General features: G+C 43.8%; 1 protein-coding gene across 1 annotated transcript in view; it reads left to right on the forward strand.

The window, feature by feature from the left end:
- Positions 1-17,739, forward strand: part of LOC124016624 — a 122,780-nt gene that overhangs the window by 87,010 nt on the left and 18,031 nt on the right. The window contains exons 6-7 of the mRNA XM_046332151.1: positions 6,909-7,019; positions 7,151-7,294. Of these exons, the coding sequence (XP_046188107.1) occupies positions 6,909-7,019; positions 7,151-7,294 (255 nt within the window). The remainder of the gene's footprint in view (positions 1-6,908; positions 7,020-7,150; positions 7,295-17,739) is intronic.

Here is a 17,739-nt window from a genome sequence, read left to right on the forward strand (position 1 = left end):
AGTGTGAGTTGTATCCCTGTCCCCCTGCTGGTTATTCAGTCCTCTTACCGGGACTCTGGGACCGTTGCACCTATAATCGAAGCATCTTTCAGAGTCCACCATCATTTGGTGGCACTCTTTTTCAGTGTGTGTGTTTGTCCCCACTGGGCACAAAACTGGTTGAATCAGTGTTGTTTCCATGTCATTTCAACAACAAAAATGTAGAAAACTGATTGGATTTGAAAAAAGTCATCAACATATTGGAATTTAGCATTTTTTTCAGCCAACTTTTAATCCAATGATATGGTGACATTTTTTGTTGATTTCACATTAGTTGACAACTCAACCAAATGTCAACCAAAACTAGACAATGATATGATGTCTGTACCCAGAGGGTCTTCTCTGTGGTATCCCTGTGTACATGCATACGTGTCTGTTGTGCTTACACACGTGTGCATGCATGTATGAGGAGGTGTTAACCAATCGCTACCTATCCCGTATGGAGAATGGGGAAGAGGGAAAATCGCGAGACTCAAATGTGAGGGGGATGGGGGCGGGGTCACGTTGATAAGGTATGATGGCTGGGAGCCAACTGTGGAATGCGGGACGAGGGGGACAGGGATGCTCTGGGAACAGCTGCCAGTGTCCCCTCTCTCTGCGGCTCAGCAGCACGATCTATACTAGGATCAGTTGGCGTGAAGGGGTGACCGCCTGGGAGGAAAATCCTCAGGGAGCGTGTAAGCTAAATTATCCTCTAGGTAATAGAGATGAATAGTGGGCTCTTATGTGTCTCCGTCACAGAAAAGGCCATATCTATGTATAGATAGGCAATGGCTCTCTATGTCACCTGGCTGTTGATAGAGACTACTTCTACCTGGAACCATACATAGAACAGATTGTATTTCTATGACACCCATACACCCAGTAGTGCTGCATAATCAATATGTGGTCATTGAATGGTCAATAGCCTGGTCATCTTAAAGATCCCGAACGGTCAAAATTATGTTTTTCATTCAACTGGATGATATTTGGATGAAACTAGATCAAAGTAGAGTATGTCAGCAATGTGAAATGTATCTCCAAAGTATGTTAAAACACCATGTCAAACACTTTGATGCAGGAGGCTGGATGGAGGCAGGATTATTCAGGGCTTTTTGTGACATCACAAAAAGCCTCATTTTCATACATAAGTACAGTCTTGTAACCAACATCGCAGAAGGCATGTTCGCAGAGGGGCTTGGTTTGCATAGCTAGGTAGCTAGTCTACTGGTGCCAAAATTTGACTGCAGCGTGTCAGCAAATATAATAAGTCGTTTCCCCTATTCATCAAAGGCAAATATACTTGTGTCTGGTGTTAGCTAGTTATTGGCCAGCTAGGTCTTCAGCCAGTATTTGGGGGAATGGTTGTCCAAAACACTGACGCAGTTGTCATGTTATTACATTAAGAGACATGCCAAACAAGAAATTCATACAAACTTCTTGACATCATTGATAGGCAAGATACACTATATATACAAAAGTATGTGGACACCTCTTCAATTTAGTGTATTGGTCTATTCAGCTCGCCGCCATTGGACTCTGGAGCAGTGTAAATGCGTTCACTGGAGTAATAAATCACGCTTCACCATCTGGGAGTCCGAAAAATCTGGGTTTGTCAGATGCCAGGAGCACACTACCTGCCCGAATGCATAGTGCCAACAGTAAAGTTTGTTGGAAGAAGAATTATGGTCTGTGGCTGTTTTTCGTGGTTCGGGCGAGGCCCCTTTGTTCCAGTGAAGGGAAATCAACGCTACCGCATACAATGACATTCTAGATGATTCTGTGCTTCCAACTTTGTGGCAACAGTCGGTGTGGAAGAACTTGACTTGCTTGCACAGAGCCCTGACCTCAACCCAATCGAACACCTTTGGGATGAATTGGATCACAGACTGCGAGCCAGGCCTAATTGCCCAACATCAGTGCCTGAACTCACAAATTCTGTTGTAGCTGAATGGAAGCAAGTTCCCACAGTAATGTTCCAACACCTAGTGGAAAGCCTTCCCAGATGAGTGGAGGCTATTTTAGTAGCAAAGGGGGGACCAACTCCATATTATTGCCCATGATTTTGGAATGAGATGTTTGACCAGCAGATGTCCACATACTTTTGATCATGTAGTGTGTATATATATGTAATGTACCCAGACCTCACCCTGTTAAGTTTAATATAAAATTGTCCAAGATGAACCAGCTACCTAGCTATCTTAATAAACATTGCTGACAGTTCTATTTGGGCTAGCTAATTTATATAGACAAAAAAAAAAAATATATATATATATATATATACTGTATATATATACAGTTGAAGTCAGAAATTTACATACACATTTCCTGACAATTAATCCTAGTAAAAATTCCCTGTCTTAGGTCAGTTACGATCACCACTTTATTTTAAGAATGTGAAATGTCAGAATAAGAGTAGAGAGAATGATTTATTTCAGCTTTTATTTCTTTCATCACATTCCCAGTGGGTCAGAAGTTTACATACACTCAATTAGTATTTGGTAGCATTGCCTTTAAATTGTTTAACTCGGGTCAAAAGTTTCAGGTAGCCTTCCACAAGATTCCCACAATAAGTTGGATGAATTTTGGCCCATTCCTCCTGATAGAGCTGGTGTAACTGAGTCAGGTTTGTAGGCCTCCTTGCTCGCACACACTTTTTCAGTTCTGCCCACCAATTTTCTATAGGATTGAGGTCAGGGCTTTTTGTTGGCCACTCCAATATCTTGACTTTGTTGTCCTTGAGCCATTTTGCCACAACTTTGGAGGTATGCTTGGAGTCATTGTCCATTTGGAAGACCCATTTGTGACCAAGCTTTAACTTCCTGACTGATGTCTTGAGATGTTGCTTCAATATATCCACATAATTGTCCTTCCTCATGATGCCATCTATTTTGTGAAGTGCACCAGTCCCTCCTGCAGCAAAGCACCCCCACAACATGATGCTGCCACCTTGATGCTTCAGCTTGCAAGCCTCCCCCTTTTTCCTCCAAACATAATGATGGTCATTATGGCCGAACAGTAAGATGTTTGTTTCATCATACCAGAGGACATTTCTCCAAAAAGTACAATCTTTGTCCCCATTGTGCAGTTGCAAACCGTAGTCTGGCTTTTTTTTGGCCGTTTTGGAGCAGTGACTTCTTCCTTGCTGAGCGGCCTTTCAGGTTATGTCGATATAGGACTCGTTTTACTGTGGATATAGATACTTTTGTACCTGTTTCCTCCAGCATCTTCACAAGGTCCTTTGCTGTTGTTCTGGGATTGATTTGCACTTTTCGCACCAAAGTACGTTAATCTCTAGGAGACAGAACGCGTCTCCTTCCTGAGCGTTATGACGGCTGCGTGGTCCCCTGGTGTTTATAATTGCGTACTATTGTTTGTACAGGTGAATGTGGTACCTTCAGGCATTTGGAAATTGCTCCCAAGGATGAACCAGACTTGTGGAGGTCCACAATTTTAAAAAAAATTCCTTTTTCTGAGGTCTTGGTTGATTTCGTTTGATTGTCCCATGATGTCAAGCAAAGAGGCATTGAGTTTGAAGGTAGGCCTTTAAATACATCCACAGGTACACCTCCAATTGACTCAAAATATGTCAATTAGCCTATCAGAAACTTCTAAAGCCATGACATCATTTTCTGGAATTTTCCAAGCTGTTTAAAGGCACAGTCACCTTAGTGTATGTAAACTTCTGACCCATTGGAATTGTAATACGGTGAATTATAAGTGAAATGATTTATCTGTAAACAAATGTTGGAAAAATTACTTGTTTCATGCGCAAAGTAGATGTCCAATCTGACTTTTCCAAAACTATAGTTTGTTAACAAGACATTTGTGGAGTGGTTGAAAAATGTGTTTTAATGACTCCAAACTAAGTGTATGTAAACTTCCGACTTCAACTGTATATATCTATATATATACAGTACGGAGAACAAGTATTTGATACACTGCCGATTTTGCAGGTTTTCCTACTCACAAAGCATGTAGAGGTCTGTCATTTTTATCATAGGTACACTTTAACTGTGAGAGACGGAATCTAAAACAAAAATCCAGAAAATCACATTGTATGATTTTTAAGTAATTAATTTGCATTATATTGCATGACATACGTATTTGATACATCAGAAAAGCAGAACTTAATATTTGGTACAGAAACCTTTGTTTGCAATTACAGAGATCATACGTTTCCTGTAGTTCTTGACCAGGTTTGCACACACTGCAATAGGGATTTTGGCCCACTCCTCCATACAGACCTTCTCCAGATTCTTCAGGTTTCGGGGCTGTCGCTGGGCAGGACGACTGCACCGTATTGAGGGGAGGGGAGGGCCCGGGTGGGCATCTACCCTCGGAGGCTGCTCCGGTTCGGGACGTAGACCCCGCTCCCTACGATGATCCCTCCGCTTCTGTGGAACTGGACCGTTGATCGTCACCGGAGACTCCGGACCGTGAATCGTTGCCGGAGGAACCGGACCGTGGATCACCGCAGGAGGCTCTGAATTGGGAACGACTGCTGGAGGCTCTGGACTGCAGATCGTTGCTGAAGGCTCCAGACTGCAGCTCATCGCTGAAGGCTCCGGACTGCGGATCGTCGCTGGAGGCTCCGGACTGCGGATCGTCGCTGGAGGCTGCGGCCTGCGGATTATCGCTGGAGACACTGCACTGTGGGCCGTTGCTGGAGACTCCGGACTGGAGACTGTCGCTGGAGGCTCCGGACTGGGGACCGTCGCTGGAGGCTCCGTGCCCTGGATTTTCAATGCAGGCTCCGGGCCATGGATCATCACTGGAGGCTTCGTGCCATGGATCATAACTACTGGCTCTGGGCCATGGATCATCACTAGAGGCTTCGTGCCATGGATCATAACTACTGGCTCTGGGCCATGGATCATCACTACAGGCTCTGGGCCATGGATCATCACTAGAGGCTTCGTGCCATGGATCATAACTACTGGCTCTGGGCCATGGATCATCACTACAGACTCTGGGCCATGGATCATCACTGGAGGCTTCGTACATGGTGCCGGAACAGGTCTCACCGGACTGAGGAGACGTACTGGAAGTCTGGTGTGTGGAGCTTCCACAGGGCTTTCCAGAGTGGGGAGACATACTGGAGGCCTGGTACGTGGAACCGGAACAGGTCTCACTGGACTGGGGAGATGCACTGGAAGCCTGGTGCGTGGAACAGGCACCTCATACACTGGGCCGTGGAGGCGCACTGGAGGTCTCGAGCGTAGAGCTGGCACAACCCGTCCTGGCTGGAAGCCAACTTCCGCCTGGCAAATGCGGGGCGCTGGCACAGAGCGCACCGGCCTGTGAATGCTCACTGGAGACACTGTGCGCATCAGCGCATAACACGGTGCCTGACCAGTCACACGCTCCCCACGGTAACCACAGGGAGTTGGCTCAGGTCTGAACTCCGACAATCTCCCCTTGTTCCCCCCCAAAAATGTGTTGGGGCTGCCTCTCGTGCTTGCTTTCGTTGAGCTATCTCCTCGTATCGTCGCCGTTCCACTTTCGGTGCCTCTTTCTCCTCCTTCGGACGGCGATACTCCCTGGCCCTTGTCCAGGGTCCTGCTCCCTCCAGGATTTCCTCCAGGTCCAGTCCTCCTGACCACGCTGCTTGGTCCGTTGGTGGTGGGATCTTCTGAAATGCTCCTCGTTTGTAGAATGACCGGATCAAGGTGCAGCGTGGTAGGCGTACATTTTCTTTCATTTTAAATGTTCCACCAAAAACGATAAACAACTCATCGAACAAAAAGCTAGGAGTGCAACATATGCAACACAAAAAGACAAGAACCCAAAATAAAAGGTGGGAAAAGGGTAGCCTAAGTATGATCCCCAATTAGAGACAACAATAGACAGCTGCCTCTGATTGGGAAACATACTCTGCCAACATAGAAATATAAACATAGATTTCCCACCCTAGTCACACCCTGACCTCTAAGGACAGTGCGTTTTCAATGTTTTTAGAGTTGCTTTGTGTATCAGCAAATTGTCTCGAGATAATCTTACAGCAACACTGTATTTGGCAGCGATTACAGCCTCGAGTCTCCTTGATGCTACAAGCTTGGAACACCTGTATTTGGGGAGTTGCTTCCATTCTTCTCTGCGGATCCTCTTAAGCTCTGTCGGGTTGGATGGGGAGCATCGCTGCACTGCTATTTTCAGGTCTCTCCAGAGATGTTCGATCGGGTTCAAGTCTGGTCTCTGGCTGGGCCACTCAAGAACATTCAGAGACTTGTCGCGAAGCCACTCCTTCGTTGTCTTGGCTGGGTGCTTTGGGTTGTTGTCCTGTTGGATGGTGGAACCTTTTCCCCTATCTGAGGTCTCTGGAACAGTTTTTTAAAAATCTAAGATCTCTCTGTACTTTGCTCTGTTCATCTTTCCCTCGTTCCTGACTAGTCTCCCAGTCCCTGCAACTGAAAAACATCCCCACAGCATGATGCTGCCATCACTATGCTTCACCGTAGGGATGGTGCCATGTTTTCTACATATGTGACGATGGCAATCAGGCCAAATAATGTAATATTGGTATCATCAGACCAGAGAATCTCGTTTCTCACGGTCTGAGTCCTTTAGGTGCCTTTTGGCAAACTCCATGTGCCTTTTACTGAGGATTGGCTTCCATCTGGGCACTGCCATAAAGGTCTGATTGGTGGAGTGCTGCAAAGATGGTTGTCCATCATAAATACCTTATTTACATAAGTAGCGCCTTTCTCTGTTTCCCAAATGCGGATTACATCTTTAAAGGAGAATGTTCCCTATTTACAACTTGTTTCCCACATGCCTTGACAAATTAGTCATTCCTATTTTAGAGGTTAGATACCCCTTAGAGCTCTTTGAAAATAACAATATTTTTGCACATACTTCTTTTGGAGGTTGCAATGTTTTTTGTACAGATGCTAATAGTGAAGTGGCAGAAGATGCAGGAGAGACTGAGATTCCCTCTGAAAAAGAGGGTGAGGAAGAAGAGATGAAGGAGAAAGAGAGGGGGGAAGAGACTGAAGAAGGTATAGCTGTTGTATTGTAGCCGCATTGTGTAGGTCTAGTATGTGGGTACTGTAGTTCTGTAGTACTATGCGTTTTGTAGAGAGAGATGCATATTCGGACTGTAAAGGACAAAATCTTTCAATGTTCACAGTCACCTCCAAACCTGCTGAAGCAGAGGACAATGCGAAGAGTGATACTCCCTCTAAGATAGGACTAAAGAAAGAGGGAGTGGAGGAGAAAGAGGGAGTGGAGGAGAAAGAGGGAATGGAGAAGAAAGAGGAAAAGACTGAAGAAGGTATAGGTCTATTGTGCATTGTGTGTACTGGTAGGTTAATGTGTAGTAGAAGTAAAGTACTTGTAGCTGTGTCATTGTTCATAGACAGACTAATACACTTACTATAAGGTAGCTACAGTATAGTGCTGATAAATTATGTCTATTAAGAGTCTGATTTTTAAATCCCCATGGACCCATCCTTATGGTAAAACTTTAGTGTTGTTTTCTGTGGGTGAAAAAATAAGAAAGAATAGAAAAATATGCACATGCAACTTATCAGGTACAAGACAGAACAATGTATCAAAGACAAAAGTAATGTCCGCAACTCTGCTATGCTCCCATGGTGACATAATCAGATGCACAAAACAGACAGATGCCACTTTTTTATTATTTATTACTTTAGTTTATTTGGTAAATATTTTCTTAACTCTTCTTGAACTGCACTGTTGGTTAAGGGCTTCTAAGTAAGCATTTCACGGTAAGGTCTACACTTGTTGTATTCGGCGCCAATGACAAATAAAGTTTGATTTGATTTGACAACGTGTCGATCTGAGTTGGATCTTTATCAGGTCATACACCACTGTGAAACACACCTTAACCTCTGGACTAGAGGCATGTAACCGGTCATTGAATACATCCAGTCAAATGAATACGATACATTAACATCAAAATAAATATTACACAGTCGGCATATATGGAAAAATATGAATACATTTTGATTAGTTTATTCTTGTCAAGTAATATTGATGTGCAATAGGTTAAAAACAGGTGAGACAAATGCATTAATAATTTTGTATACAATATTATATAAGGAAAATGGGAAAAGGCAGCCCCCTATGAGCAGAACACATTTTATAGACAACTTCTTGAGACAGAGTGTTGAACAAATGATCGTTGACTTCAGAAAACAGCAGAAGGAGCACCCCTGTATTCACATCGGCGGGGCAGGTGAAAAGTTGTATATTACTCGCCGTACACATCACTGACAAACTGAAATGGTCCACCCACACAGACAGGGTGGTGAAGAAGGAAGCTGAAGAAATTTGGCTTGTCACCTAAAACCCTCACAAACCTTTACAGATGCACAATTGAGAACATCCTGTCGGCCACCTGGTACGGCAACTGCACCGCCCACAACCGCAGGGCTCCCCAGAGGGTGGTTGGATCTGCACAACACATCACCGGGGGCAAACTACCTGCCCTCCAGGACATCTACAGCACCCATTGTTACATGAAGGCCAAAAAGATCATCAAGGACAACAACCACCCGAGCCACTGTCTGTTCACCCCGCTATGCAACCTTTCGGTTACTAGTCCTATGCTCTAAGCACTGGGCTACCTGCCGCCAAGATGTTGTGGAATTGTTAGATAACTTGTTAGATATTACTGCACTGTCGGAACTTGAAGCACAAGCATTTAGCTACACTCACAATAATATCTGCTAACCAATAACATTTCATTTGATATATCCAAAAGGACTCTCGTCTCAGGAGGAAATTGATAATATCCCCTTTACGTGGCATTTTTACATGTTTAATTCCCAGGTAGCAAAGGTAGGACAAGTTGTACTTTGCCTGGGAAAAGTGCACGGCAAGGGGACTTTTGATATCATTATTTCTTAAGCAAATCCTGTGTTACTTGCTTCTGGTTTTAAGCGCTCTGAATGTGTATCCCACGTACGCCAATCCGCATGAACACTTGATCAAATAAATTACGTTTGTGGTGTTGCAGTGTGGCCTTTAATTTGTTTCTTTTTGTCAGACTCTTTGCCAGTCTCTGAGTTGTAAAGAAAAACTGCCATTTGTGAGTAAAGTTGTCCCGAGTCCCGACAATTCACAAAGGGTGAATTCAAAATAAGTGGGACACTTTCTGTAACCTTTTTCGACATCCATCCAACATATTAGCCCAACACATGATACATTGATATCAAATGTTGTTGATATCAAATGTTGATATCACATTCACAGGAGGCATGACACACCCATGTATACACTGAGTCAAAACCATATTTCAGTTTGCTTTTGGCACACTGGAATAGCAGGTTAGATAAACTGGGACACCATTATTCTAGTCCTAATTGTACCCCAATTACAATATAATTGACGTTTGTGTGATCAGGAAACATCTGACAATTCCAGAAAGGTATCATATGTTGAAGACGGACCCTGCTGGTCATCTATGAACGTTTGAACGTCTTGGCCATGTACTGTTATAATCTCAAGAGGACTAGCCTGGTTCCTCTCTTGGTTTCTTCCTAGGTTCCGGCTTTTCTAGTGAGTTTTTCCTAGCCACTTTGCTTCTACATCTGCATTGCTTGCTGTTTAGGGTTTTAGGCTGAGTTTCTGTACAGCACTTTGTGACATCAGCTGATGTAAAAAGCACTTTATAAATACATTTGATTGATTGATTGACCTGGAAAAAGTGTCCAACTTTTTCTGTATTCAGTCAAATAACAGTACTAATAACATTAGTACATGGATATAGTACTACAAGAACCAGAGCCCTACATAACCTAAGTACAGGTGGTCCCTAATGTCAATTGGATCTCTTTTCTCCATTGGAAAAGCCTATAAGACTGTCCCTCTTTAGCTACAATTCTATGGCACGTTATTTAAGTGTCAGCCATGGTTGCAATTTACCACAATTTGCAACAATTTACCACAATTTGCCACAATTTACCACAATTTGCCACAATTTACCACAATCTGCCACCATCGACCACAAACAGTAGCGGCATAACTTCAAACAGGAAGAACTACTGCACTCCATACTGTCCTACTTTAGCTAAATATGGTTGGTAAAGCGGGACAACTAAAAAAATGACTGAATAACAAAACAAAAATATTTTATTGTGATACAGCAGTACATAGTAATCACATTTACATCACAATGTGTCACTGTGCATTATTTATGACAGTTGTATAACCTTAAAAGGGTAGGAAGCATGGGTTTTTACTCACCAACTTAACAACACAGTATGGTCAAAGACTTATTAACTTAATTGTCTCGATCTGGTTACCTATAACTACAAACATAGTTATGTTTAGTTTTATATATATATATTAACTTATTTCCAGATATCTTTGGAACTACCCGGAATACACTATTTCTCAATGTATATAATGGCACCGGAGGGATGGCTGCTGTTTTACAGGCTCCTAATCAACTGTGCTATTTTTGATTTATTTTTGCATTGTTTGTAACTCATTTTGTACATTTTGTTGCTGCTAATGTCTCTGACCGAAAAGAGCTTCTGGACATCAGAACAGCGATGACTCACCTCAAACTGGACAAAGATTTTTTTCTCTAATGAGTCTGACGCGAAGGATATACTGCTTTGTCAAGACAAGGCCCAAATCCCCATCATCAGTGTGAATAAAAGGGGGAGGAGGGCGGGGTGCCTCGTAAGAATTTGCCGACGTGTATATAAACCACCTCTTGCCTCCGTATTATTGGCCAACGTGCAATCATTGGAAAACATACTGGACAATCTACGATTAATACTATCCTACCAACGGGACATTAAAAATGGTAATATCTTATGCTTCACAGTGTCATGCCCTGTTCACCTGTCCTTGTGCTTGGCTCCACCCCCTCCAGGTGTCGCCCATCTTCCCCACTTATCCCCTGGGTATTTATACCTGTGTTTTCTGTCTTTCTGTACCAGTTCGTCTTGTTTGATCAAGTCAACCAGCATTTTGTCTCAGCTCCTGCTTTTCCCCAGTCTCTTTTTCTCATCCTCCTGGTTTTGACCCTTGCTGTCCTGTGCCTTGACCCCACTACTCTGGATTATCAACCCCCTGCCTTCACTTGCTGTTTGCCTGCCCCTGTTGTTGCAATAAATATTGTTACATCAACACAGTCTGCACTTGGGTCTTACCTGAAATCTGATACACAGAGTCGTGGCTGAACGATGACACAATATAGAACTGGCTGGCTTCTCCGTGCATCGGAAGGACAGAGCAGCTACATCTGGCAAGACGAGGGGTGGGGGTGTGTATCAATTTGTCAATAACTGCAGTGTCTAATATTAAAGAAGTCTCGAGGTCTTGCCCGCCTAAGGTAGAATACCTCATGATAAGCTGTAGACCACACTATCTACCAAGAGAGCCTCTATTTACCACCACAAACCGATGCCGGCACTAAGACCACACTCAACAAGCTGTATAAGGCCATAAGAAAACAAGAAAATGCTCATCCAGAAGCACCCTCCATTTAGCAAATCTAACCATAATTATATCCTCCTGATACCTGCTTACAAGCAAAAACTATAGCAGGAAGTACCAGTGACTTGCTCAATACAGAGGTGGTCAGATGACGTGGATGCTACGCTACAGGACTGATTTTCTAGCACAGACTGGAATATGTTCCGGGATTCATCCAATGGCATTGTGGAGTATACCACCTCAGTCACCGGCTTCATCAATAAGTGCATCGACGACATCTTCCCCACAGAGACCGTACGTACATATCCCAACCATAAGCCATGGATTACAGGCAACATCCACACCGAGCTAAAGGCTAGAGCTGCCGCTTTCAAGGAATGGGACACTAATCCGACACTTATAAGAAACACTATGCCCTCATCAAACAGGCAAAGCGTAAATATAGGACTAAGATTGAATCATACTACACCGGCTCTGATGCTCGTCGGATGTGGCAGGGCTTGCAAACTATTACGGACTACAAAGGGAAACCCAGACGCGAGCTGCCCACTGGCACGAGCCTACCAGACGAGCTAAATGCCTTTTATGATTGTTTCGAGGCAAGCAACCCTGAGCATGCATGAGAGCACCAGCTGTTCCAGAAGACTGTGTGATCAGGCTGTCCATAGCCAATGTGAGCAAGACATTTAAACATGTCAACATTCACAAAGCAACGGGGCCAGACGGATTACCAGGACGTGTACTCAAAGCATGCGCGACCAACTGGCAAGTGCCTTCACTGACATTTTCATCTTCTCCCTGACCGAGTCTGTAATACTTACATGGTTCAGCCCACTATAGTCCCTGTGCAAAAGCGAGAAAGAAAAAGCGAAGGTAACCTGCCTAAATGATTACCGCCCCCGTAGCACTCACCTTGGTAGCCATAAAGTGCTTTGAAAGGCTGGTCATGGCTCACATCAACACCATCATGCCGGGAAACCCTAGACCCACTCCAATTCGCATACCGCCCCAACAGATCTACAGGTGACACAATCTCAATCGCACTCCACACTGCCCTTTTCCACCTGGACAAAAGGAACACCTATGTGAGAATGCTGTTCATTGACTACAGCTCAGCGTTCAACACCTTAGTTCTCCTCAAAGCTCAACACTTAGCTAAGGACCCTGGGACTAAACACCTCCCTCTGCAACTGGATCCTGGACTTGACGGGCCGCCCCCAGATGATATGGGTAGGCAACAACACATCTGCCACGCTGATCCTCAACACTGGGGCCCTTCAGGGTGTCCAAGACTGCAGTCACCCAAGTCATAGACTGTTCTCTTTGCAAGCGGTACAGGAGCGCCAAGTCTAGGACCAATAGCTTCTACCCCCAAACCATAAGACTGTTGAACAATTAATCAAATGGCCACCCACACTATTTACATTACATTGACACCCTCCCTCCCTCTACTCGTTGTTTATTACCTATGCATAGTCACTTTACAAATGACCTCGACAAACCTGTACCCCCTCACATTGACTTGGTACCGTTACCCCCTGTATATAGCCTCATTATTGTTATATAATTTTCTTGTGTTACTTTTAGATAGTTTTGGGGGGTTCACTTTAGTTTATTTAGTAAATATTTCCTAAAGGTCTACCGCTTCTTAGACTTGCTTTCAATGAGAATTAATTTGGTCGAGTCACCCCTTTGTAGGAGCCCCGTGTTAAAGAGCAGCGTAACAAAGGTGTTGTTGCCTACCTTCACCACCTGGGGTCGGCCATCAGGAAGTCTAGGACCCAGTTGCACAGGGCGGGGTTCAGACCCAGGGCCCTGAGCTTAGTGATTAGCTTGGAGGGGACTACGGTGTTGAAGGCTGAGCTGTAGTCGATAAACAGCAGTCTTACATAGGTATTCCTCCTGTCCAGGTGGGGCAGTGTGCAGTGCGATGCCGATTGCGTCATCCATAGATCTGTTGGGGCGGTATGCAAATTGTAGTGCGTCTAGGGTGTCGGGTAAGTTGGAGGTCATATGTTCCTTAACTAGCCTCTCAAAGCACTTCATGATGACAGAAGTGAGTGCGACAGGGCGATAGTCATTTAGTTCCGTTACCTTCGCTTTCTTGGGTATTGGAACAATTGTGGCCATCTTGAAGTAATTGGGAAGAACATACTGGAATAGGGAGAGATTGAATATGTCCGTAAACACTCCACATGCTATTCCAGATCGGGAGGACAAAAAGACTTGAGTTTCTGTACGTTACCACAATCACACCATGAGTTACTCATGAAACATACACCTCCACCTTTCTTTTTCCCAGGAAGTTCTTTCTTCCTGTCCGTGCGATGTACGGAGAACCCTGCTGACTGTAATGGACAGGGACAGTATATCCAGAGAGAGCAACGATTCCTTGAAATAGAGCATGTAACAGTCCCTGAGGTCTGTCTGGAATGAGATCCTCGCCCTGAGCACGTCTACTTTATTGTTTAGGGACTGAACATTGGCAAGTAATATACTCAGAAGCGGTGGACAGTATGCACGCCTCCTGAGTCGGAATAAAAGCCCACTCCAAATTCCTGTTCTCTGTCGATGTCATCTTGGAGCAGACCCTGGTCTCAGTGGAATTGCCTTGTGAAGTACAAACAAAGGATCAAATTAACTAACAATGTAAGGAATAAGACTAGGAGCTAGGAACAGGGTGACGATGTTTGTCAGCGCCATCTTGTCTAAGAACTCATGGAGCATCTCAAGTTCAATGGGAGTCCCAGCAAATAATACCAATATACACTACAACACTACAACTACATCAACAAAGGTATTCGGCTATTTCAGAAACATCGGTTGCTGACAGGTGTATAAAATCGAGCACACCTCCATGCAATCTCCATAGACAAACAGGTGGCAGTAGAATGACCTCACTGAAGACCTCAGTGACTTTCAACGTAGCACTGTCATAGGATGCCACCTTTCTAACAAGTCACCTTTCTGCCCTGTTAGAGCAGACCTGGTCAACTGCTTATATTTTTAAGTGAAATTGTCTAGGAGCATCAATGGCTCAGTCGCAAAGTGGTAGACCACACAAGCTCACTGAACAGGACCACGAGTGCTGAAGTGCGTAGCATGTAAAAATCGTCTGTCCTCGGTTGCAACACTCAATACTGAGTTCCAAACTGCCTCCGGAAGTAACATCAACATAAGAACTGTTGGTCGGGAGCTTCATGAAATGGGTTTCCATGGCCGAGCAGCTGCACACAAGCCTAAGATCACCATACACAGTGCAGTCTGTGCTTCCAACTTTGTGACAACAGTTTTGCGGAGGCCTTTTCCAGTTTCAGCATGACAATGCCCCCGATGCACTAAGCGAGGTCCATACAGAAATTGTTTGTTGAGATCGGTGTGGAAGAACTTGACTGGCCTGCACAGAGCCCTGACCTCAACCCAATCAAACACCTTTAAAATTAGCTGGAATGGAGACTACGAGGCCTAATCCCCCAAAATCAGTGCCGGACCTTGCTATTGCTCTTGTGACTGAATGGAAGGAAGTCCCAGCAGCAATGTTACAACATCTAGTGGAAAGCCTTCCCTGAAGAGTGGAGGCTGTTATAGCAGAAACGGGGAAGACAACTCCATATTAATGCCCATGATTTTTGAGTAAGATGTTCGGCGCGCTTTTGATCATGTAGTGTATCATCTACAGTTGATGTCGGAAGTTTACATACACTATATGTTTACACATACTATAGCTTTGGCAAGTCGGTTAGGACATCTACTTTGTGCATGACACAAGTAATCTTTCCAACAATTGTTTACAGATTATTTAACTTATAATTCACTGTATCACAATTCCAGTGGGTCAGTGGGTCAGAAGTTCACATACACAAAGTTGACTGTGCCTTTAAGTAGCTTGAAAAATTCCCATTAATAATGAAGCTTTAGAAGCTAATTGACATCCTTTCAGTCAATTGGAGGTGTACCTGTGGATGTATTTCAAGGCCTACCTTCAAACTCAGTGCCTCTTTGCTTGACATCATGGGAAAATCAAAAGAAATCAGCCAAAGCCTCAAAACCTGAAAAATAATTGTAGACCTCCACAAGTCTGGGAGCAATTTCCAAATGCTTGAAGGTACCATGTTCATCTGTACAAACAATAGTACTCAAGTATAAATACCATGGGACAACGCAGCCGTCATACCGCTCAGGAAGGAGACGCGTTCGGTCTCCTAGAGATGAACTTACTTTGGTGCAAAAAGTGCAAATCAGTCCCAGAACAACAGCAAAGGACCTTGTAAAGATGCTGGAGGAAACAGGTACAAAAGTATCTATATCCACAGTAAAACAAGTCCTATATCGACATAACCTGAAAGGCTGCCCAGCAAGGAAGAAGCCACTGCTCCAAAACCGCCATAAAAAAGCCAGACTACAGTTTGCAACTGCACATGGGGACAAAGATCGTACTTTTTCGAGAAATGTCCTCTGGTCTGATGAAAAGAAAATAGAACTGTTTGGCCATAATGACCATCTTTATGTTTGGAGGAAAAAGGGGGAGGCTTGCAAACTGAAGAACACCATCCCTACCGTGAAGGACAGGGGTGGCAGCATCATGTTGTGGGGTTACTTTGCTGCAGGAGGGACTGATGCACTTCACAAAATAGATGGCATCATGAGGTAGGACAATTATGTGAATATATTGAAGCAACATCTCAAGACATCAGTCAGGAAGTTAAAGCTTGGTCACAAATGGGTCTTCCAAATGGGCAATGACTCCAAGCATACTTCCAAAGTTGTGGCAAAATGGCTTAAGGACAACAAAGTCAAGATATTGGAGTGGCCATCACAAAGCCCTGACCTCAATCCTAGAAAATGTGTGTGCAGAACTGACAAGCTTGTGCGAGCAAGGAGGCCTACAATCCTGCCTCAGTTACACAAGCTCTGTCAGGAGGAATGGGCCAAAATGTACCCAACTTACTGAGGGAAGCTTGTGGAAGGCTACCCGAAACGCTTGACCCAAGTTAAGCCATTTAAAGGCAATGATACCAAATACTGTAAACTTCTGACCAACTGGGAATGTGATGAAAGAAATAAAAGCTGAAATAAATCATTCTCTCTACGATTTTTAGGAAATTTCACATTCTTAAAATAAAGTGGTGATCATAACTGACCTAAGACAGGGAATGTTTACTTGGATCAAATGTCAGGAATTGTGAAAAACTGAGTGCATTTAAATGTATTTGGCTAAGGTGTATGTAATCTTCCAACTTCAACTGTATATAACGTTGACATAGTTTGATCTTGGATAGAAAGTTATTTTGCTCAGGGTTGTGAATGTGTTCATGTTCTAAGAATCCCATATAATGATTGGCATAATTGGGTGCCATCATACTCCCCATAGTGGTTCCTTTTGTTTGTTGGAAAAAGTAACTTCTAAACATAAAACTGTTATTTGTGAGTACAAGCTCTGCTAAGTCTCTGATACATGAGGAGCTGAGAGTCTGTAGGGCATTGTTCCAAGAAGGAGCTCAGGGCCTCTAGTCTAACTTGGTGGGGTATAGAAATGTATAGCTTTTCAAAGTCAAAACAGGCCAGTAGTGTGTTGTCATTGATCTGGGGAATTTTTTTGAGTACATTAATCATGTCACCATAGTCCCCAGTGAAGGAGGGTAAGGAGGAGACACATGGCTTGAGAGATGAGTCAACAAAAGTGGATATGTTTTTTGTCAGGCTCCCAATTCCGGCAATAATAGGGCGTTGTACTCATCCTTACGGGTTTTCTCTCTGCCAAGATATGCAGTAGCGTGAGCTTGTCATGAATAGAGGCATTTAACTGGGAAGTAAGGTCCAAAGGGAGTTTCTGATGCAAAACATTGTCAGACAATTGTCGATTCATCTCTGTCTCATAGTCCACCAGGTTCTGTACCAATATTGCACTACCTTTATCAGAAGGCTTCACAATGACAGTTAAATATTTGTTCAAATCGCTCAAAGCTTCTCTCTTTGGCCAAGTTACTCAACACCTGGTATTCACATGTTTTACTTGGTCTTCAACACCTGGTATTCACATGTTTTACTTGGTCTTCAACACCTGGTATTCACATGTTTTACTTGGTCTTCAACACCTGGTATTCACATGTTTTACTTGGTCTTCAACACCTGGTATTCACATGTTTTACTTGGTCTTCAACACCTGGTATTCACATGTTTTACTTGGTCTTCAACACCTGGTATTCACATGTTTTACTTGGTCTTCAACACCTGGTATTCACATGTTTTACTTGGTCTTCAACACCTGGTATTCACATGTTTTACTTGGTCTTCAACACC

Source organism: Oncorhynchus gorbuscha, linkage group LGY (genome assembly GCF_021184085.1).
Source record: "Oncorhynchus gorbuscha isolate QuinsamMale2020 ecotype Even-year linkage group LGY, OgorEven_v1.0, whole genome shotgun sequence".
Classification (NCBI taxonomy): domain Eukaryota; kingdom Metazoa; phylum Chordata; class Actinopteri; order Salmoniformes; family Salmonidae; genus Oncorhynchus; species Oncorhynchus gorbuscha.